At 42.8% G+C, this 18,041-nt stretch overlaps 1 protein-coding gene across 1 annotated transcript in view; it reads left to right on the top strand.

The window, feature by feature from the left end:
- Positions 1-18,028, top strand: part of COPG2 (COPI coat complex subunit gamma 2) — a 111,560-nt gene extending 93,532 nt beyond the window's left edge. The window contains exons 21-24 of the mRNA XM_036909016.2: positions 14,802-14,899; positions 15,623-15,761; positions 16,035-16,133; positions 16,615-18,028. Of these exons, the coding sequence (XP_036764911.1) occupies positions 14,802-14,899; positions 15,623-15,761; positions 16,035-16,133; positions 16,615-16,745 (467 nt within the window). The 3' untranslated portion in view covers positions 16,746-18,028. The remainder of the gene's footprint in view (positions 1-14,801; positions 14,900-15,622; positions 15,762-16,034; positions 16,134-16,614) is intronic.
- Positions 18,029-18,041: the final 13 nt, after the last annotated feature.

Genomic DNA, 18,041 nt, shown 5'->3' with positions numbered 1-18,041 from the left:
TCTGCCTCTTCTCCAGGGCCCATGAATCTCAAAGCTCCATAATGCACATCATTGAGTTGCATTGGGTCATCCCTTCACTTCGTGAGACCTGCTCTCCCACCTCACACTCTTGCCATCTCCTCGCCATGCCATGTTCTTTCTGGAACCGTGTGCTATCACTTGTGTGGTCTTTACACTGACTCCAGCCACTCCTTCCCTTCAGGCTCTTTCCATAGCCTCGCCCTGTCTCACCTGCCTTCCTCTTCTCTCTTCCCTTTCAACCAATTCTTGCCCATAGGACTTTACAACCACTCCTGCCACTTCTTCCTTTCCATGCTCTGAAGCTTCCATTCCTTCTCCACTGGGCTCCAAGATGCGACCCCAGCCATTGCCCCTGCACTTCATCTCCCCACTGAGACCATCAGGATCTTTCTTTTGCCCTCTTTATCTCAGCCATGTTCCCCTCACAACCCCAACAGACAGATTTCAACACCCTCCTCGTGTTCTCCATCCCATTATGCCTTGTCTTCTCAGTTGCCCATCAGCTCATGCCTCATGATCAAGAGCCCCTCAGTCCCCAGTCTCAGCTGTCCCACCCTTTGCCCTCTCTTCATGCCCCCTGTTGCCCACGTAATCTCCTAAGACTAGACCTATGCATCCCACAGGTTTTGAATGTCCCCCTTACCACCCAGCTTCCCTGTGTGGAGAGTCCTGCCGCGTATTAGACCTCTATCCTTTATAGACCTCAGGAATAGCGCAGCATGGATTCAGTTGAAAAGTGTCACTTCCTTTCTCAGCTCATCATAGGCTTTTTTTCTCACTCTTGTCAAGACACCCCATGGTTCATCTCCAACATCACAGCCTACTTTTCCTACCACCCGCCTGTCTCTGAAAAGGATTCAGTAGTCTTTTCCCCCACATCTGTTTCCCACTTCTTATTCCCTCTGTTGCCATCCTCCTCTTCCCAGGGTGTTGTACTGAATTCATATGCTGTCTGAATTCACCCCAAAACCCCCTGCCCCTTCAGGTCAGCTACTATGGAGAAGGCTGTTGCTCCTCTGGGATTCTGTGTCACTGCTCATCACCTCATCGTGCCCTGCCCTGACAGAGCTGTCCAGTGGCTCTACGGGGAACATCATTTACCACCTCAAACTCATCTCGCGCTTTCCTTGCTGACCTTACCAACACTGGGACCCTCTGCATGGGCTTCATCATACCCTTCTCCCACTTTGACAAGCAAAAACCTTGGGTTCTCCATGTCCACTCCCTCCTTCTGGCTTCTTGCCACCCATCTTCATGCAGCGTGTCCCCTGATCCTCTCCACAGGCACCTCTTGCCCTAGCTATGAGGTGCCATCGCCTGCCCTTCCTCACTCTTCTTGCCCCTGGACCACGTCTCCTCTGCCATAGTCTCCTGCCTCTTCCAGACTGCCCACCTGCTCCTTCCTCCCGGGCCTGGCTTCTCTCCACACACACAGCAAAGGAAATGTCCTGAGCCGTGGCACATTCTCCCAGCATCGCCTGTGAATCGCCTGGCTGGATTCAGTGGTCTCTGCTGTGTGCTCCCTTCCTGATCCCCCCACTCTGCTCAGCCCAGGTCAGTCATCTCTACTTCACACACACTGTACTGAATCCACACCCCCACCCACCAACCCATGCTCACCTCCCTTTGCACCCAGGCTGTGCTTTCCCCCTGCCCAGCCTGCCTCCCACCAAACATCCTCCCGTGACCCCTCCCGTTCCCATCCAGACCCCTTTCGTGGTACACTCTTCTGACATGGTCTCAGGGTCTCGGGGAGCCTCTTCCTCTGAGTCTACCCTATTCCTCTCACCACAGCACCTCTGCGTGCTGCCCTCCGTGCTGCCCCCGTGCCCACCAGCCCCTTGCCCGACAGCACCACCCTCGTCCCCACCCGCACAGAGCCCTGGGTACCCCATCCACGCCTCCTCCTCGCCTCCTCCTTCCTTCCCAGCTGGCTTCTCTCCAGATGCTCTCCTTCACGTGTCTCCCGTCCCGTCGGCCCCTTCCTCTGTGAGGACATCCGTCCAGTGCCCTCTGCTCACATCTGCACAAACCCACCTCCTTCAGTCACACCCCCATCTCTCGGCCTTACTCCTCAAGCTTCCTCTGCCCCGGGGCCACCACGCTGGCGCTGCCCTCCCTACCCCCGAAGTGAACCCCCCTGCCCCTGTCACCCCAGCTGCCCTGTGGGCCAGATCCACGTGCTCGCTGTCTGCCTGCCCCTGGGTCCTTCTCCCCACGTCTGACAGTCCTGACTCTGATGCCTCCACCTGCCCTGACTCAGCTGCCCGGCTCTCCTCTCTGCCCCGTCCACCCGGTGATTCTCACCCGGGGATGCATGACCCCCGAGGCAGCCTACACCTCATCTGTCAGGCATGTTTTTGTGTTTGCTTTTTGTGGATTTTTGTTTTGTTTTGTTTTTGCTGTGAGCAGGGCACTGCTCCCCCTCAGATGGTCTGATAGGCCTGCCTTGGGGTCCATGCCCACAGCGCGCCCTCGGGTGGGACTACCCCCAACCCCAGGGAAGAATCACTGTGTGGAAGCCAGCCTGCCTGCCTCCCTGGGCTGCACCCTCCCTGTGCGCCTCTAGGCTCCTGCTGTTGCCACTGACCCTTCATCCCCCGGTTCCCAGCACTAACCCTACTCTCTCACTGGCCCAGTACTGTCTTCTTGGAATCCCCACATACCTTTCCCTAGTCCATGACACCCGGCATGCCCCCAAACCCCAGCCTTCCACACAGTAATACTTTTCATTTCCTTAGGTCCGTCCTCCCTCTTCATCAAAAATCATTATTGTTGAGTGTGATGTTTCTTTTTACTGAACTTCATTTTCTATGCCTCATTCATTCCAATGTTTAATTTTACTTATTTTCAAAGTACTTAGTGTTTAATTCGTTCTGATAGAAGTTTGGAAAACTACTCACTGGAGCACTACTCCTCCTCTTTAATATTTTGCAGTACATGCTCTAACCCTCTTCTTCCATCCCTTGTTCTTCTATTCTACTCTCAATGCCAGAGTCTTTTAACTTCTTTTTCTTATACATCTTGAAAATCTGAACCTTCCTTGAACTCAGCTATAAAAATGTACATACCACTCTTATCTTCCTCCTTCTTAGCCTGATTTCCTTCTCATTCCCATTCCGGACAGTTTCTTCTTTCATTAATTCTTCGTTTCTTTTAAGTTTACGTGCTCTGACAGGCTTGTCAAGATTCGCTGTCCAACTACCATAATTTCCCTACTCTTTGCTGTTTCCTTATCATTCTTTGCTTTCACACTTCTCTGACGTTTTCAGTGTCTCTGTACAAAGTGTAATCCATACAATTTCCTCTGTTCCTCTTTTATATCCATTATTATTGAGGATATTTTTGCTCTTGTTTTTTCTCTGCGACTCCTTTTGTCCCAAGTATACTTCTAATTTCTCACATCTATTCTGTACCTGTCCATCTGCCATATTTTAACCCTCTGCTTCATCCCACTCCCGTTCCCTAACTTGTCCAGTGCCATCTTTCTAAGGAAGTTACAAGTCCTATCTAGACATGGGTGTGCACTTTTCAGTTCCATTCCATGACGCCTTTTCACCCATGTCAACTGAATTCCTCTTTATCCATTTCTTCACTTCTTTTCCCCCTCCTTAGTTTGGAAGTAGATTAAACATACACCTCAGTATCTTCCCATCTTGCCTTTTTTTAGTACTTCACTGTAATGCACACGGGTGCCTTCTGACTTGCTTCCATCCTGCCTTCACTTTTTTCAGTGTGTTTGGCTGTCTTTAATCACATAGCCATTTCCTGGATTTATGGAGTCCTTCTCCAGCGATCATGTTTCTGGGTTTCCTTATTGTGAAGCTGTTTTACCCTATACTTACTCTAGTCACCCATAAATGTTGTTTAATCCATATGGTGCTCTTCTTACTTAGTTCAATCATCTATACTCTTCCTTGTTCCATTAGATACAAGTATGGCGCCAAGCCTTGCTTTTCAGTATGTCATTCCTCACATGACCTTTCCCATCTAAAGGTAAGGTCCACTTACTTTGTTGTATTTTTTTCCTCTGTTACCTTTTATTAATTGTCCATATCAGGGTTTATTATTTTCATACACTCACTAATACCTTTCTCTTTGCTTCCTCATTTTATTCTACATTCATTGCCCAATCCATTTCCATATTCCTTCTTTCCTGCATATTTTTCTAAATGGTTTTGGTGTTCTGTTTATTCCTTGTCAGGATTCCTGCAACCTGCCTTGTTTTAGGTCCACCTGACTAAACCTTCCTGTAACCTCTCTCTCTACTGACCACACTATTTTATGCAAACATACTTTCCTGGACACTGTCCTCCCAAGTCTCATTTTTATTTATCACCTTAGCTCCTCCCTCTAGTCCTTTTAAGAACTGCCTCACCACATGCTGCTCTTCCTGACTCAACTGCTTTACAAGTACCAGCACTTTTCATTATCCTTTGTTTAAAATATGCCAAATAAAAAATTTTGTTAATAAGCGCTCATATTGCAATTATCTTAAATTTGCAAAAGTCCTTAACCATCTCCCTTTTAAAAAAAACCAACGTATTTCTCAACCATTACAAAAATACTATTACAAAGACTTTTAAGCATTTCTTAAAATATAAACCATTTTAAAGAACACCTACACAATTACTTAACATATAATTCATCCACCAGTGTACACGTTTACATGGAGTACAAAATGATGCCCTATTACCACATAAGAATGTGACTCCAGTCTCCTTTTACACCACAAGGACTGTTGAAGGGTTTTCAAGATAAACAAATGCATATGTGTTTTTTAACTGAAATACATAAATAAGAAACATTGTGGAAACATTTACTTACCAACTGGTGAACTGCTTCAGTTGCTGCACACATATTATAGGGAAGATGATAGCAATAATGCACATTTAAAAATCTTGAGCACAGGAAGTCGGCCTATCGGTAGGAGAACTGTGACTGCAACAAGCATACACCATCCCCACAGGCCTGAGTGCAAGCTAACAGGACTCTTCAGCTACTCTGCAACTTTAACATCGTACTTACAAGGCAGCTCCTGCCTAACTCTTGAATATTTGCCCTACCCAATATTAAACATCCTACATATCGTTCACCCACTGACTCTATAATATAGCAGTGAAGGCAGGATTATTCTCTTGGGGTTTACATCATCATGACCCCAACCACTCGTTAACCAATAGCATTCCTTTGTTCTGTGGAAAAAATACCCAATCAACACCTTATAAAAGGTCAGTGGTGATGTTTCTAAGGTTTTCACCAATGGATTCTTATCAGGGTTTACCTTATGCCTGAAGTTAGGAGATGGATTAAGTTTCCCACTAAGGCTGCAAAGCCAGCATACACAACAGGCCCCAGTCCCCTCTTATTCTTCATGCAGCTCTGAAATCTGACAACTCATTTCCTTCATGCACACCTGATCTGTCTTGCTGCTATTCCAGCTACTCAGAACTGCTAATTCATACAGTGCCTCTTTACATACCTGCCACCCTGTTTTTTTATTCTGTCATGACCTTTGCCTTAGTATGAAGCAGTAGCCATTTCTTCCCTCACTGTGACTATTCAAATGTCTTTCCATCCACAAGCAACCTGAACACTGTGCTTCTCTTTCTTTTCTTCTTTTTCCCTTTCTCGTTTTGTGGCAAACTCCCTAAATTTCCTCCAGCATTCCTTCTTTCAGCGATATCATCCAGTGCATGTATTCACCTATTCTAGATCTGTACACTTCTGATACTCAGCATTCATGGTACAACCTTCTTGCAGCTTCCCTACTTGCCCACTCTGTACTGAATCTGCTTCTACCCTCCATTTACTCTGGACTTTACCTAGGATTCAGGCTCGGCCCATTTTAAGTCCCTCACATTTAATCTCTCTAACCTCTCATTCTGTTGACTATACCAATTGCTTAAATCTTTTTCCAACAAACCTTTCTGGGCAGCAACATACCATATTCCAGTTCTTATTTAGCCATAGTCTCACCTCTTTCCTCAGCTGGTTAGGATCTGGCCTACCATACAGCTCTTCCCTGAGCTTCCAATTCTGGAATCTCTTAATGTTCCTCTAACTAACCCTCTTTAATGTCTTCCTTGTTTAACTTTTTGCAAAACTGCATACTCTGCAGTGCAGCCTAGACCCTACACTCCCTCTCCTTACTAAGATTTCAGGCCAAATTTCTATCTTTTTCCTTCCCTCTGTTTTTGAGTACACATCTCAGTAGGTTCTCACTTACAGCCAGTTCTAACATAGTACTTTAATTTCTGAGCAAAGTTTAACATCATCTTTCAACAAGTTCTTCCTGATTTCTTTTATTTCCTGTTATGTATATTAACATCTGTAATATTTTCAGCTTCCATCTCTAATCATAGTAAGGTATGCATTGTTTTTTCCTAGAGGTATACACTCGAGATTTATTCCTTTAATGATTCCTACCTACTTCTTACCAAATATAGATCATCCTCTCACAGGATAACCTCCCACCTGCACTCTCTAGTTGGTCAAATCAGTCTTTCAGGTTGCTATCAGGGGCTTTTCGTCAAGATTCATTCCAGTCTTCCCCCTCTAACTTGTTCTGATCAACCAAGCCCTTTAGTAAAATTTTCATACAAATTCATAAACCTGCTACCCCACTTCTTTATCATAACTCTCTGCTGTATTTAAGGTTTTTTTAAGAAATAAAATACTGCACATATAACTGAGACTTCCTCTGTACCACTTCAGAATCATTTACCTCTCTCCTAAGAGAAAATACTGTATGATTTCCTACTTATCCTCATACATATTTTTATGATTTTAATATTTTATACCCATAAATAATACGCAATGCTGCCTTTGAGAATTTTAAATACATACAAATCCTTTTTTAAAAAAAGTTTTCCATCAAGAGCTAGTTTAGTTTGACTCCTTTTCGTATGCAGGCCTTTACTTTTCTCTCACGTGCACCAAGCATTGCAATTTCTAACACCAAGAACTTTAACTAGTTAGACCCCTTCTGAGATCTGACAATTTCTTCATTCCTGGCCCCTTTACTCCAAATGCTGTGGATCTTACTTACTTTTTTCCCATTCTGACTACTGGGAACTCCACCCTAATTCAGACAATGCTCCCATTACTTACATTAAAGCCCCTCCTTCCTCTCTTATTCTATTATGCTTTACCATATCTTAACTCTCAATTTCAGCTGTCACTATATTATTGCATTGGATATGTATTGTTATTTTTCTCCTGAGGTTTACTTCCCTCATTATTCCAAACCACTCCTAAAGGAATACAGATAATTTTCTCTGTAGACAAACCATTCACCATGCTTCCTGATTGTACAATCTTGATGTATATTTTAAGGTTGCTAGCAATGTCTTTTTATGAGAATTCATCTTTATAAAACTCCCTTAACTTCCCTGTTAACCAAATTTTTAATGAAAAATCTTTACCCACAGCACTAAGAGCTAGTCTACTCTCTAATTCCCATTCCCACCCAGGTCCTTAAAACTCTGTTGGGCATGTTACTCATTACCATTGGGCCATCCCCTCCAATTTGACCAATTAGACACATTTTTAAGATCTCCATTCTGGATGTCTATTATACCTGATCTGCACTGGGGCCACTCTATTACTCTCAACTCTTCTCTAATTCAGTGTCCATTACTCAGCTGGCAAACTCTCCTTACCTGATTATAACCTTGGTCTAGGTACAGTGCCGTACCCCACCAGTCAGTATCTGCCATTCTACAGACCATCCCTTCCCATCTGCACAAATCTTCACTTTGCACTCCCCTTCCTTTCCTCCTGGTTCCTTATTCTGACCTAGAGAAACATGCTTCCTTTTTTGTGTTCTTTCAGCTGCCACCCAGGTACATACCATTCTTACCAATTTCAGGTATTGGTATTTTTCTGGACAGATATTCCTCTTCGGTTGGGCACTCACTGCTCAACCCACTGCCACCTCCCCTTATGTCCTTCATGCTTTCCTGCATTCATTTGTCCTCACAGTTCAGCATAAATATCCACATGATTCCTGCCACTGGCCTACCTTTTACATCCATCCCTCAGCCTCTTTCTGACCTTTCACTGTATTGACCACACCCGTCACTTCCAGTATTTTTCCAACAAAACATCCTGAACAACAGAGCCTCCTCCTCCCAATCTTACAGTTACATTTCGGTTTTAACTTCACTTTTTCCTTGCTCATGTACAACTCTGACAAATCTCCAACTCCCATTTCCTAATGTCCCCATTCAGCCCTCCCTCTTTAATGCCCTTCCCTATTTTTCTACACTGCCTGTTCTGCCCCAGACTAGTTTGTACATTCCCTCTCCTTATTTAGCTTCCAACCTCCATATTTTGCTCTTTATTAGCTATTTCTTCATATGTCTCCTCAGTAGCGCCTCTCACTCTGCATATCCTAGTGTTCCCTTACTTTCTGAGTATATCTGTTGTATCCCTCTGATAGAACGTTCATTCCTCCCAATTTCCCCCATATATCTTAGCCTTTCACAGTGATGAATGCCTAATCTTTCTGAGGTTTCCTCCCCTCCTGATCCCCACTCTTTCCCTTACTCAAAACCAATTTTCTATTTAGACAAGCTTTTCCCTTCTCACCTGTCTTCTTCCTTTCCATCGTGACCTTTGGCCCGTGCCATACACCTCCAGTTAGTGTCACTGACAATCTCTGTGTCAATATTAAGTGATATCTTCTCACCTGGCAGAAATTTTAACTTTGCTGTGTCACTTCTGTTTCTTTATTTTGCCTTATAAAAACTCTACCTTATATTCAGCACCCTCCTTCATTCACAGACTATATAAATACACACCATTTCCACAGACTCAGTAGTCTCTTCTGGATAAACAAACACCTCATATTTAGCGCTCACTGTTGAGACAATGTGGGCCGGATTACAGGTCCCTCCCACATCCACCCAGCTTCCTGAATAGCTCCCCCTCTAACCTCAATTCTTATTTAGCCATAGTCCCTTTCTTTCTGTGGTGACCTGGATTAACATAAAATCAGTCTACCAGAGTGCCTGCTCTCCCACATCCTGGCATACCTCATTCCCACACTCTTTAATGCCTTTACCCACCGGCCATGTTGCTCTCCTGCAAGTTACCTTTGCCTAATTCATACCGCCCCTTTCCTTTGTTTTAGTCTCCCATCTCTTCTTATTTACTATCTTTTTTTTTTTACAAGTTTCCTCAGTTCCTTCTCTAAATTTTCTGCTAATCCTAATATAACAGGTTGCAAGCAGACTTTTATTAGAATTACTCTTGATTTGCCCTTTCTGAAGTAGTGGTTCTCAAACAGCAGCTTGTTAAAAATACAGAGTGCTTGGGGCCCTACCCTGAGTTTCTAAATCATTGGGTCTGGTGGGGCTGACGGATTTACATTTCTAACAAATGCCTACGTGATGCTGATAGAACACATTTTAAAAAGCACTGCTCTGAACTTTCCTCTCCATCAAGCCCATTAATTAAAAATTTCCCACCAATGCAGCAAAAGTGAATCGACTTCTGACTCTCACTCCTTTTCAGGCCTTCATTTGTCTCCCATTACATATACTAGTCACGGCAGTCTGGCCTTCTAGCCAACATATTTGGCCTATCAGGGCTATTCTCCTGTCTGACAGGATTCCCCATTCTGGGCATCTTTACGGTGCATGTGGTTTCCCTTATTACCAGGCCACCTACTCAGAACTGTGCTCCTCTTCTTGCATGTCTTTAGCCCAACTGTGGGGCCTTCTCCCTCAGGCAATACCTGCCATTCTTCAAATGACCATTTAATCTGGGGAAGCTGTAATGCTGCTCTCGCATTCATTCTTTTTCTCCTCCTTACTTATCTTGCTCTAAGGAAATACGATACCTTATCTGCAGCCTCCCTTCTTTTAGCTACCATGTATGTTTCTTCCCAGTGGACTGAGTGTCCTCCTGAACACCACTCCCAAGCCTGGTTCTCTCCCCAGTAGCTGTCTCTCACTTTCGGAAAATCTTCCCATGACAGTAAATTTGAAGAGTAACTTTAATGTGGCATTTACATAATACTCACTCGTATGTCCCTTTGATGGTTTGCCTTTCCACATCATTAATTACATGTATTTGCACCTACCATCTGTACACGGAAATAACAAATGAAGCTTCTCTCTTGAATTAGGTTTCCAACATCATCTCTAGCCACTCCTCTCCTAACATCAGTCATCCATGCGACAAACTACTCAGAGATTAGGCTGGTGTTCTTAAGGTTGCTGCCCCAGTTTTATATCAGGGTTCATCTTTGATCCATCTCCTGCTAATCCTCCTAATTAAAACTTCCCCCCAAAACTTCCCATTACTTTTTGATACTCACTACCATTTTATATACTCCTTTCAAAAGTCTGGCATTAACGCCTAACATTTGACCAAATAGACCCACTGTAAGATCTTAGAGTGTCTTTCCCTATTCTGGCAAACTCTACTCCTCATCTTACCTGCCCATGCCCATCTTATCACCACCTACTCTCAACTACTCTTCATGTGGTACTCTCTTTACATGGTTTCCAAGTTCTCTAAATCTTTCCCATTTAATTGTGATCTTTGATGCAAATATGGCACCATATCCTTCCTGTCAATCATCAAATGACCCCATCTCTTCTGCAGGCTCTTCTATTCTTTTCCTTGATTGATCCTAGAGAAGACCTGTTACCTTCACAGTCGCTTGTTTTTTCAGCTACCATCTTTAGGTAATTTCTGACAGATTCAGTAGTCTTTTCTTTCGTCTTCCTTGCTTCCTCCACACTGTTTTAACTACATTTGCCCTCCCAGGTCAATAGACCTTCACAGGACTCCTATGACTGGCCATGGCTGAGACCCACCCCACTTAGACTCTGTAGCTCTTCATTCTGTTGGTGACACTTGTTGCTTCAGATAAGATTCCCCAAGGGCACACGCCCTCATAGCACCAATTCTTATTTAGCTACGTCCTCCCCACATTCTCTCTCCTTTGGCTGTAATCTAGCTTAGCTCACCTCTCTCTACTTACTATGCAACTCTGCCATTTTCCAGTGTTCCTCATATGGCCCTCTTTAATGCCCTCCCCTACTCACACCTTACATTACGCACCCCACCTTAAATCTTCCATCCTTTCTCTGTTTTTAGCTTCTAGCCTCCATCTTCTCCTCCTCTGTGATACTTCCATATATGTCCCCTAGGAAATGCCTGTCACTGTTAGCCAGTCCTCACGTGGCAGAGGAACTTCTAAGAGAAACCAACTTTAATGGCACACTATGCAGTCAACTACGATATCCTAACTATCCATCATCCTTCCCATTCACCATCTCTCCACAGAAGGAATGGATGTAGAATCCTTATCTTCAGGTATCTTCCCTCCTAATGTTCATCCTTTCCCCATCTAATAATACAACAATCGATTCTCTGGACAACCTATCTATTCACACCCCCTCACAAGTCAAACCTAGTATCTCATGTTGCCAAAAACAGCTTTTTATCAGCATTCATCTTAATCAGCTTCCTTGTAAACTTTCCTATAACGTAAGTCCTTTAACAATTTCCATCTCAACTGGTGCTTCAAGAGCTAGTCTACTACTGCCTCCTACCCAAGTCCTTGCTCGTCACACTTTGCAATATGGTCTTTACACCCGAAATGTGACCCATGACCTGTTGTGAGTTCTGATAGGATTCCCCATTCTAGTTCTTTATTCCACACTTGCTCTGCCTTATAGGCCCTCCACTATACAGTATTTCCTCTTCTTTGCCTCTAGCCTCTTTTCTTTCTTACTGCATCATGACTTGTGGCCCAAGAATGCTATCCTATCTTCCAGTTGATGTCTGTCATTCCTTACTAGCTACTTTTCATGTGAGAGCAACTTTAACATTGCCTTTCTGTGTTTTTCCTCCTTTTCCCCTGTATTTTTCCTGGAGAAAACCTTTTCTTCAGCATCCCTCCTGCTGTGTGTGTAGCATTCCCATGGACTCAACACTCTTTCCTGGTAGGTATACACCCCTCATTTTTGCACTCATGGCTCCACTCATTGTCATCTTCCTTGATTTCCTGCACACTATACTGCACCCATTCCTTCTGAGTCCTGTCCAGACCTGCGTGAATTGCTGCATTTAGTCTTATTTCAGATCCATTCTTTCTACCCTAATTTCTGCCCCATTGACCACATCCTTTTATTATTAACAGCAAAGTGTTCTGGACTCTCTTCATAACCCCACCTCTTATTTATAACCCCATAGTCTCCTCACCAGTGGTTGAGACCTGGCAATTCTGCCATTTGCCAGGCCTTATGTTCTGCCCCCAGCCATTCACATGTCTCTATCCTTACTTAGCTTCCAGCATCAACCTCTTCTCTAATTCTGTGTTCTTTTCATGCAAGTCTCCTCAGTAAGCATCTCTCACTATTAGTCAGTGCTCTTAGGACAAGTTCTCATTCTGAGAACAATTTTAATGTAGATCTTCAGGGCATTCTTCCCTTACTCCCTTTGGTGACCTGCCTGGATTTGTTCATGAAGCTGTTATGTTATGGCCATGGATTCAGTGCTGTTCTCTTGCCACAGAAAGGCCCCTCTCGCCCCCTCTCCTCATCACCCAATGTTTGTCAACTGTTCTAGCAACACTGACAGAATGCTACCAATCACTTTTATTAAAGTCCACCTTAGATTCCCTGTAACCTCTCATTGTTATCAACCAAACCAGTAAATTTAAATTTGCCACAAAAGTTTCAGGAACATTCTCTCTCTAATACCATTCCTATTGGCTTCCCTAATCCATTCCTCACACTTACTTATGCGTGTCTTCCAGCTTTACTCATACATAAAATTCAACCGGTTTGCCCCAGGCTGTGATCTCCCAGTGTTCCTGAGTGTTTTTCCTTATTCCTCTTCCCCACTTGCTTGTACCCTCCCTGCTTAATCAGAACCAGACTGGGGTTCATATAATCTTGTATTACTTTTTGTCTATTCTGCCTCTCCATTCTTACTTGATCATGACCTTTGTCCCATCTCTCTCTCTTTTTCAAATACCTCAGCTGACCCATTCTGGGTCTGTGTTAACTTACACTCCTTTATTCCTTCTTCTTCCTCCTGTAGAAAACCCTACCTTAACTTAACCGTGATCATTCTTTCATTAACCTGCTATTGCATTGAAATAGATTCTGTGGTCTCTATAGGTACACTCTTTCCTATATGGGTCAACCCACTACCATCATCTTTGTTCATCATACTCTTAAATTCATTTTTTCTCTGAATTCAGACCTATTCTTCATAGAATTCCCACCAGTGGCTTTAATTATCTCTTAACATTTCACTCTTTTGACTGCCTCAGCTCACCAAATCCTGTTGGAAAATATGTCGTCTATCAATATTTGATATATCCAAGTATTTCAAATGTGTTCCCAATCAAGTTCTTTCCTCAGCACCTGTGCATTAGCATATCTCTCTTTCCAACGACCCTGTGGCCTTTCTGGCCTGTTTGCTCGTGTACTTTACTCTGTTTGCCAAATCTTTTTCCCATCCTTTAAGAGCCAATTGAATTGTTATATCCTTTCAGATTTTTCATGATTTTCCCAGGCTGTTAATCCTGCACTTCCACACAGCTATTAAAACTTCTACTAAAGAATTTATGGCATTGAGTTGTAATGTCATAGGTATATAGGTAGATCTCTCAAACACTCATAGTCTTACTTATTAACTCCTAGACAGTCATCCTCCTGGAGAAAGGTCATGTCTCAGTCATCTTTTTGTCTAAGGGTCTAGCACATTAGTTTACACCTGTACACAGAATGTCAACATTACATTACAAAATGTATTGACATTTACTACATGTTTGGATGGAGGGAGGCAGTTTAAAATTAAGACTGAGCAGGTGAAAGTCTCACTACCCAGCCTGTCATATATGGCCATTATATCTGAGTCATTTATTTCCTGTCCTTGCCTATCCCCCAAGTAACTTTCTAACTCCCCAATTTCTAATGTTTTTTGTACCTATAAGCCTTTTCCAGACCACTTCATTTGCTCAAATTTGGATTCGATCTTAAATGTCTTTTCCTCATACTTATAAATCCCCCCCCTTCTGACAGTTCAGAAATACTATCTTTTTCATGAAGACTTCACTTTCCAAAAATGTGCCCCTACCTCCATTTCTTATTATTTCCACCAGTCATCTCAAAACGTATCACCCATTTGCTTTTCCATTTTAAGACATTGACTTTATCAACACTAGGACCTCATTCCTGACCTACTCACTAAAGCAAGTTTGTCCTTGTGATCTATGGACCCACTGCTGGTCCAATCTAAAGATAGTATCAATGCTGAGATTCTGCTGTATTTAATCAGTGTTAATTGAATGATCTGTGTGCTTTTTTACCACTGACATTTTTTGTTTTGTCAACTCCTGAACTACTGGTTCTTACATTTAAAACAGTAAACAACTGTAAACATTTAAAACAGTAAACAACTTCTGAACTACTGGTTCTTACATTTAAAACTGCCAATTTTGACAGTCTTGGCAAAAAGCCCTGAAAAGTACCGCCCCTGCTTCTTTCTTTATACAAATATGAAAACAGTTTTGCCTATAATATCTTTTTCTGTACTATTGTAACCCCCACTGGGGAATAGATTTTAAAATCTTATTTGTGAGACTGCCTTTCTGACCAACCTACATGCTGCTTTTGAGTACTACCTAGAAAATAGAGCCTGTGTACATCCCACTCAATACAGAACACAACGCTGAGTTTCTGATAGAAACTTTGTGCTTGCACTGCCCACTAACAGAGACTTGCCTGCTCTTTCCCTTCCAGTTGCTGGCACCTTTAGCTGCACCATGAAGTTTACTGTCCGGGACTGCGATCCTGACACTGGGGTTCCAGCTGAGGAGCAGTATGACGACGAGTATGTGGTGAGTACGCCTGCGCGGAGACTGACTTTGACTCCTTTGCATCACTGAGTGACTTCTGCCCAAAGAGGACATTTTTTCTAAGACCTGAATTTAATGGGTCTTTATTCTCAGAGACTACAACTGAGGGGGACCTGGATTAATCCTCCTCTGTAATGGGAGTGTGTCATGCCAAAGAGAACTGAGATTCACCACTTCATGATGGGTTAAGACAAAACTCATACTTTTTTATGTCTTTATAATAGGGATGAAAATAGTTACATGATTTTCATTGAGATCAATGAATTTTAAAGCATTGGGGGTGTTTTGCTTTTTTTTCTCTATTGTTCAGCAGCTTTTAGTTTGCTTATAATATAGCCACATCACAGACTGAAAAGCCTTCAAAGAATACAGGAAAAAAGTTTAAAAAGCATCAGCCTGTTATGAATGTCAAGTTCATAAGGCCCTATGGGGCCTGAACTTGATAGCTGGTTGGTTGTGGCAATGTGACTTTGTACCCCAGGGTTATAGATGTTCATCAGAATATGGCTCTTGCCAGATGTCCTATTTTTGCACCTTTGCTAAGGGCTACATCGTTAGGTTTATCCAGACTAGAGAACTTAGTTTTTCCCAGGCTCCTGCCAAGGATATAGCACAGGATGATAAAACCGTATTAATTATTCTGTCCCATCTTTGTTCTGCACTATAAGGACTTTCATTTACTGACCCCTGCTTATTACCCACTAGCTAGAAGACCTTGAAGTGACTGTATCTGACCACATTCAGAAGGTCCTAAAGCCTAACTTTGCTGCTGCCTGGGAAGAGGTGGGAGACACCTTTGAGAAAGAGGAGACGTTTGCCCTCAGTTCTACTAAAACTCTTGAAGGTGAGAACAATGTTGCTATTGCGGTACTGCATAGTAGCAGTATAAACAAACCTAGCAGGCACATTTATTATTCCAGAACTCTAAATTCTTCAACGAATTCCTTAAAAAGTCAGGATCCTACCTTTCTCATCTAATTGAGTCAGCCGGTTTCTAGCCCAGCAGCCTCCCTCCTTGCCAACCACCCTGTCACCCCAGCTCCCAGTATGTAAGGTGCAGCGGCAGATTCCTGTGCTGGCCTTTTCTCACACTGTTGTACCCATCTTCTCAACACAGAAGCTGTCAGCAACATCATTGCATTTCTGGGCATGCAGCCATGTGAGAGGTCAGACAAAGTACCTGAGAACAAGAATTCCCATTCCCTCTATCTGGCAGGTAAGAGACTTCCACCCTATTCCCCCTTTATTTTATTGCAAAACTAATAGGAAGGGATGTGCTCGGTTATTTCATGCCCTGCTACTATCTCATTGTGCCATTATACAAGTTACAGTTTGAAGCCACGTCAAAATAAATCATTTGTTTTAGCTTCTTAATTTGCATGCTCTCCATAGGTTGATCTCTTTATATATTTGGCCTAAAACACAAAATATCTCCCACAGATACCAATGCCACCAACTCTCCAGCCTTTTGGTACTCCAAGTCAGTATTACTCAATACCGTCTATGCACCTGGTATCATGGGAATGTAAGAGATTATTTAGAATTTGTATGCAGGATTCAATTCCCACCACAAATACAAACTCTAGAAAAGCTAAACTAAAATAATAGAAAGGAAGTGCAGGCAGAGCATGATGAAATTCATTATTCACAGCTTATTTTGAGCTCTTAATATGGTTTTCCTCACTTGTTTCTCTCAGGTGTATACAGAGGTGGCTATGATTTACTGGTGAGGTCCAGGCTGGCCTTAGCAGATGGAGTGACCATGCAGGTGACTGTCAGAAGCAGAGAGGGAACACCTGTAGATGTTATCTTGGCCTCTGTTGGATAAGTTTGTACTGGGCAAGATGAAGTTGATGTACACTTCACCATCAGTGGGCTTTTAGCTAGTGGCGTGAATATTAAAGATTATGACTTTGGAAAAGCAAATTAAATGTTTGGCCCTGAGCCAGCAGATCAAGCAAATCTGTCCTTGTGCATGTCTTATCTTTATTATACTTGGTCGACTTTGGTATGATAGTACAGCTTTGGGTGATCTTGAAAATCACATACTACCTTATACCCCAGCTGCTTAACTTCACATTCTTTAATTTAATGTGTGTCTGAAAGCTCCTGGCAATGTTGGAAAGCTTTTATCCCAATGGGGTGGGGGGGTGGGGGGGGCAGCCAGAGTCCACTTTTGTCAAAATTTTTTATTAATAGAAAATAAACACTTATTCCAGTTTGTTGTTATACTTGAAAAGATGCTAATAAAAAAAATGAATTTAAAATAATCACTTAATCCCGTTTTGACTAAAAGTATTCAGCACCATTTGCTCATAGGCCTTTCAGAATTTGTTCTTAAGGTTTCTGGAACTTTCCTGTCTGAAAATAACAGGAATGGCTGAGCTACATGAATGAGGAAGACTCTCTGAGACAACCAATGAGAAGTTAAGCAGTCATCATAAAAGGAATCAATGTACACGCGGCCTGGTAACTTACACTACACAATGATCCCCTCCCCTCCACGTTAGCTCAGGAGGGACATGCTTCTGAACTTGAGGTACGAAGAAGCAGACTGTTAGCTGCTGTTGGAATTGGTCTTTTCAGCCAGTAACAGTACATCTCTGGCACAGATGCTATTGGTCCTTAATGTCCTGTGATTTTAGGAAATTTGGATTTAGTTTAATTTATTCAGAAATTCAACATGTTGATTCAAGAGTCTGCCAGAGTGTCTGCTGGTTTAGTATCCTTATAAGATACACATAATATGTATAGATAAATCATAAAGCATACTTAAAGCACTACATTTTTTTAACCAAAACCTATTTTAACAATGTCTATAATTAGAGGCAGCTGATGAAACAACTAAATCCAAAGTCTGACAAGGGAAACTCACTCTCACTTGAAGCTGTGCTGCTCAGGGAACTTAAAAAAGCATGTGCCCTTGAAGCCATTCAAGGAGAGGTAAGGAGGCACTCACTCCCCATTCTTTGCTATGTAATTCCAATCGGGGTGAGGCCAGAAATTGGCTTTTCTAAATATTTCAGAAAAGTCCACAGAAATGTTAAAAAGACTTTTATGCAAAAGAATGTCTTTCTGCATCAGTTGAGTTGTAATGCTCACCAGAATTTCCTAATAACACAAA

This window comes from Manis pentadactyla, chromosome 7 (assembly GCF_030020395.1).
Source record: "Manis pentadactyla isolate mManPen7 chromosome 7, mManPen7.hap1, whole genome shotgun sequence".
NCBI classification, from domain to species: domain Eukaryota; kingdom Metazoa; phylum Chordata; class Mammalia; order Pholidota; family Manidae; genus Manis; species Manis pentadactyla.
Note: the sequence above shows the minus strand (reverse complement) of the source record. Positions and strands in the feature narration are given on the sequence as shown.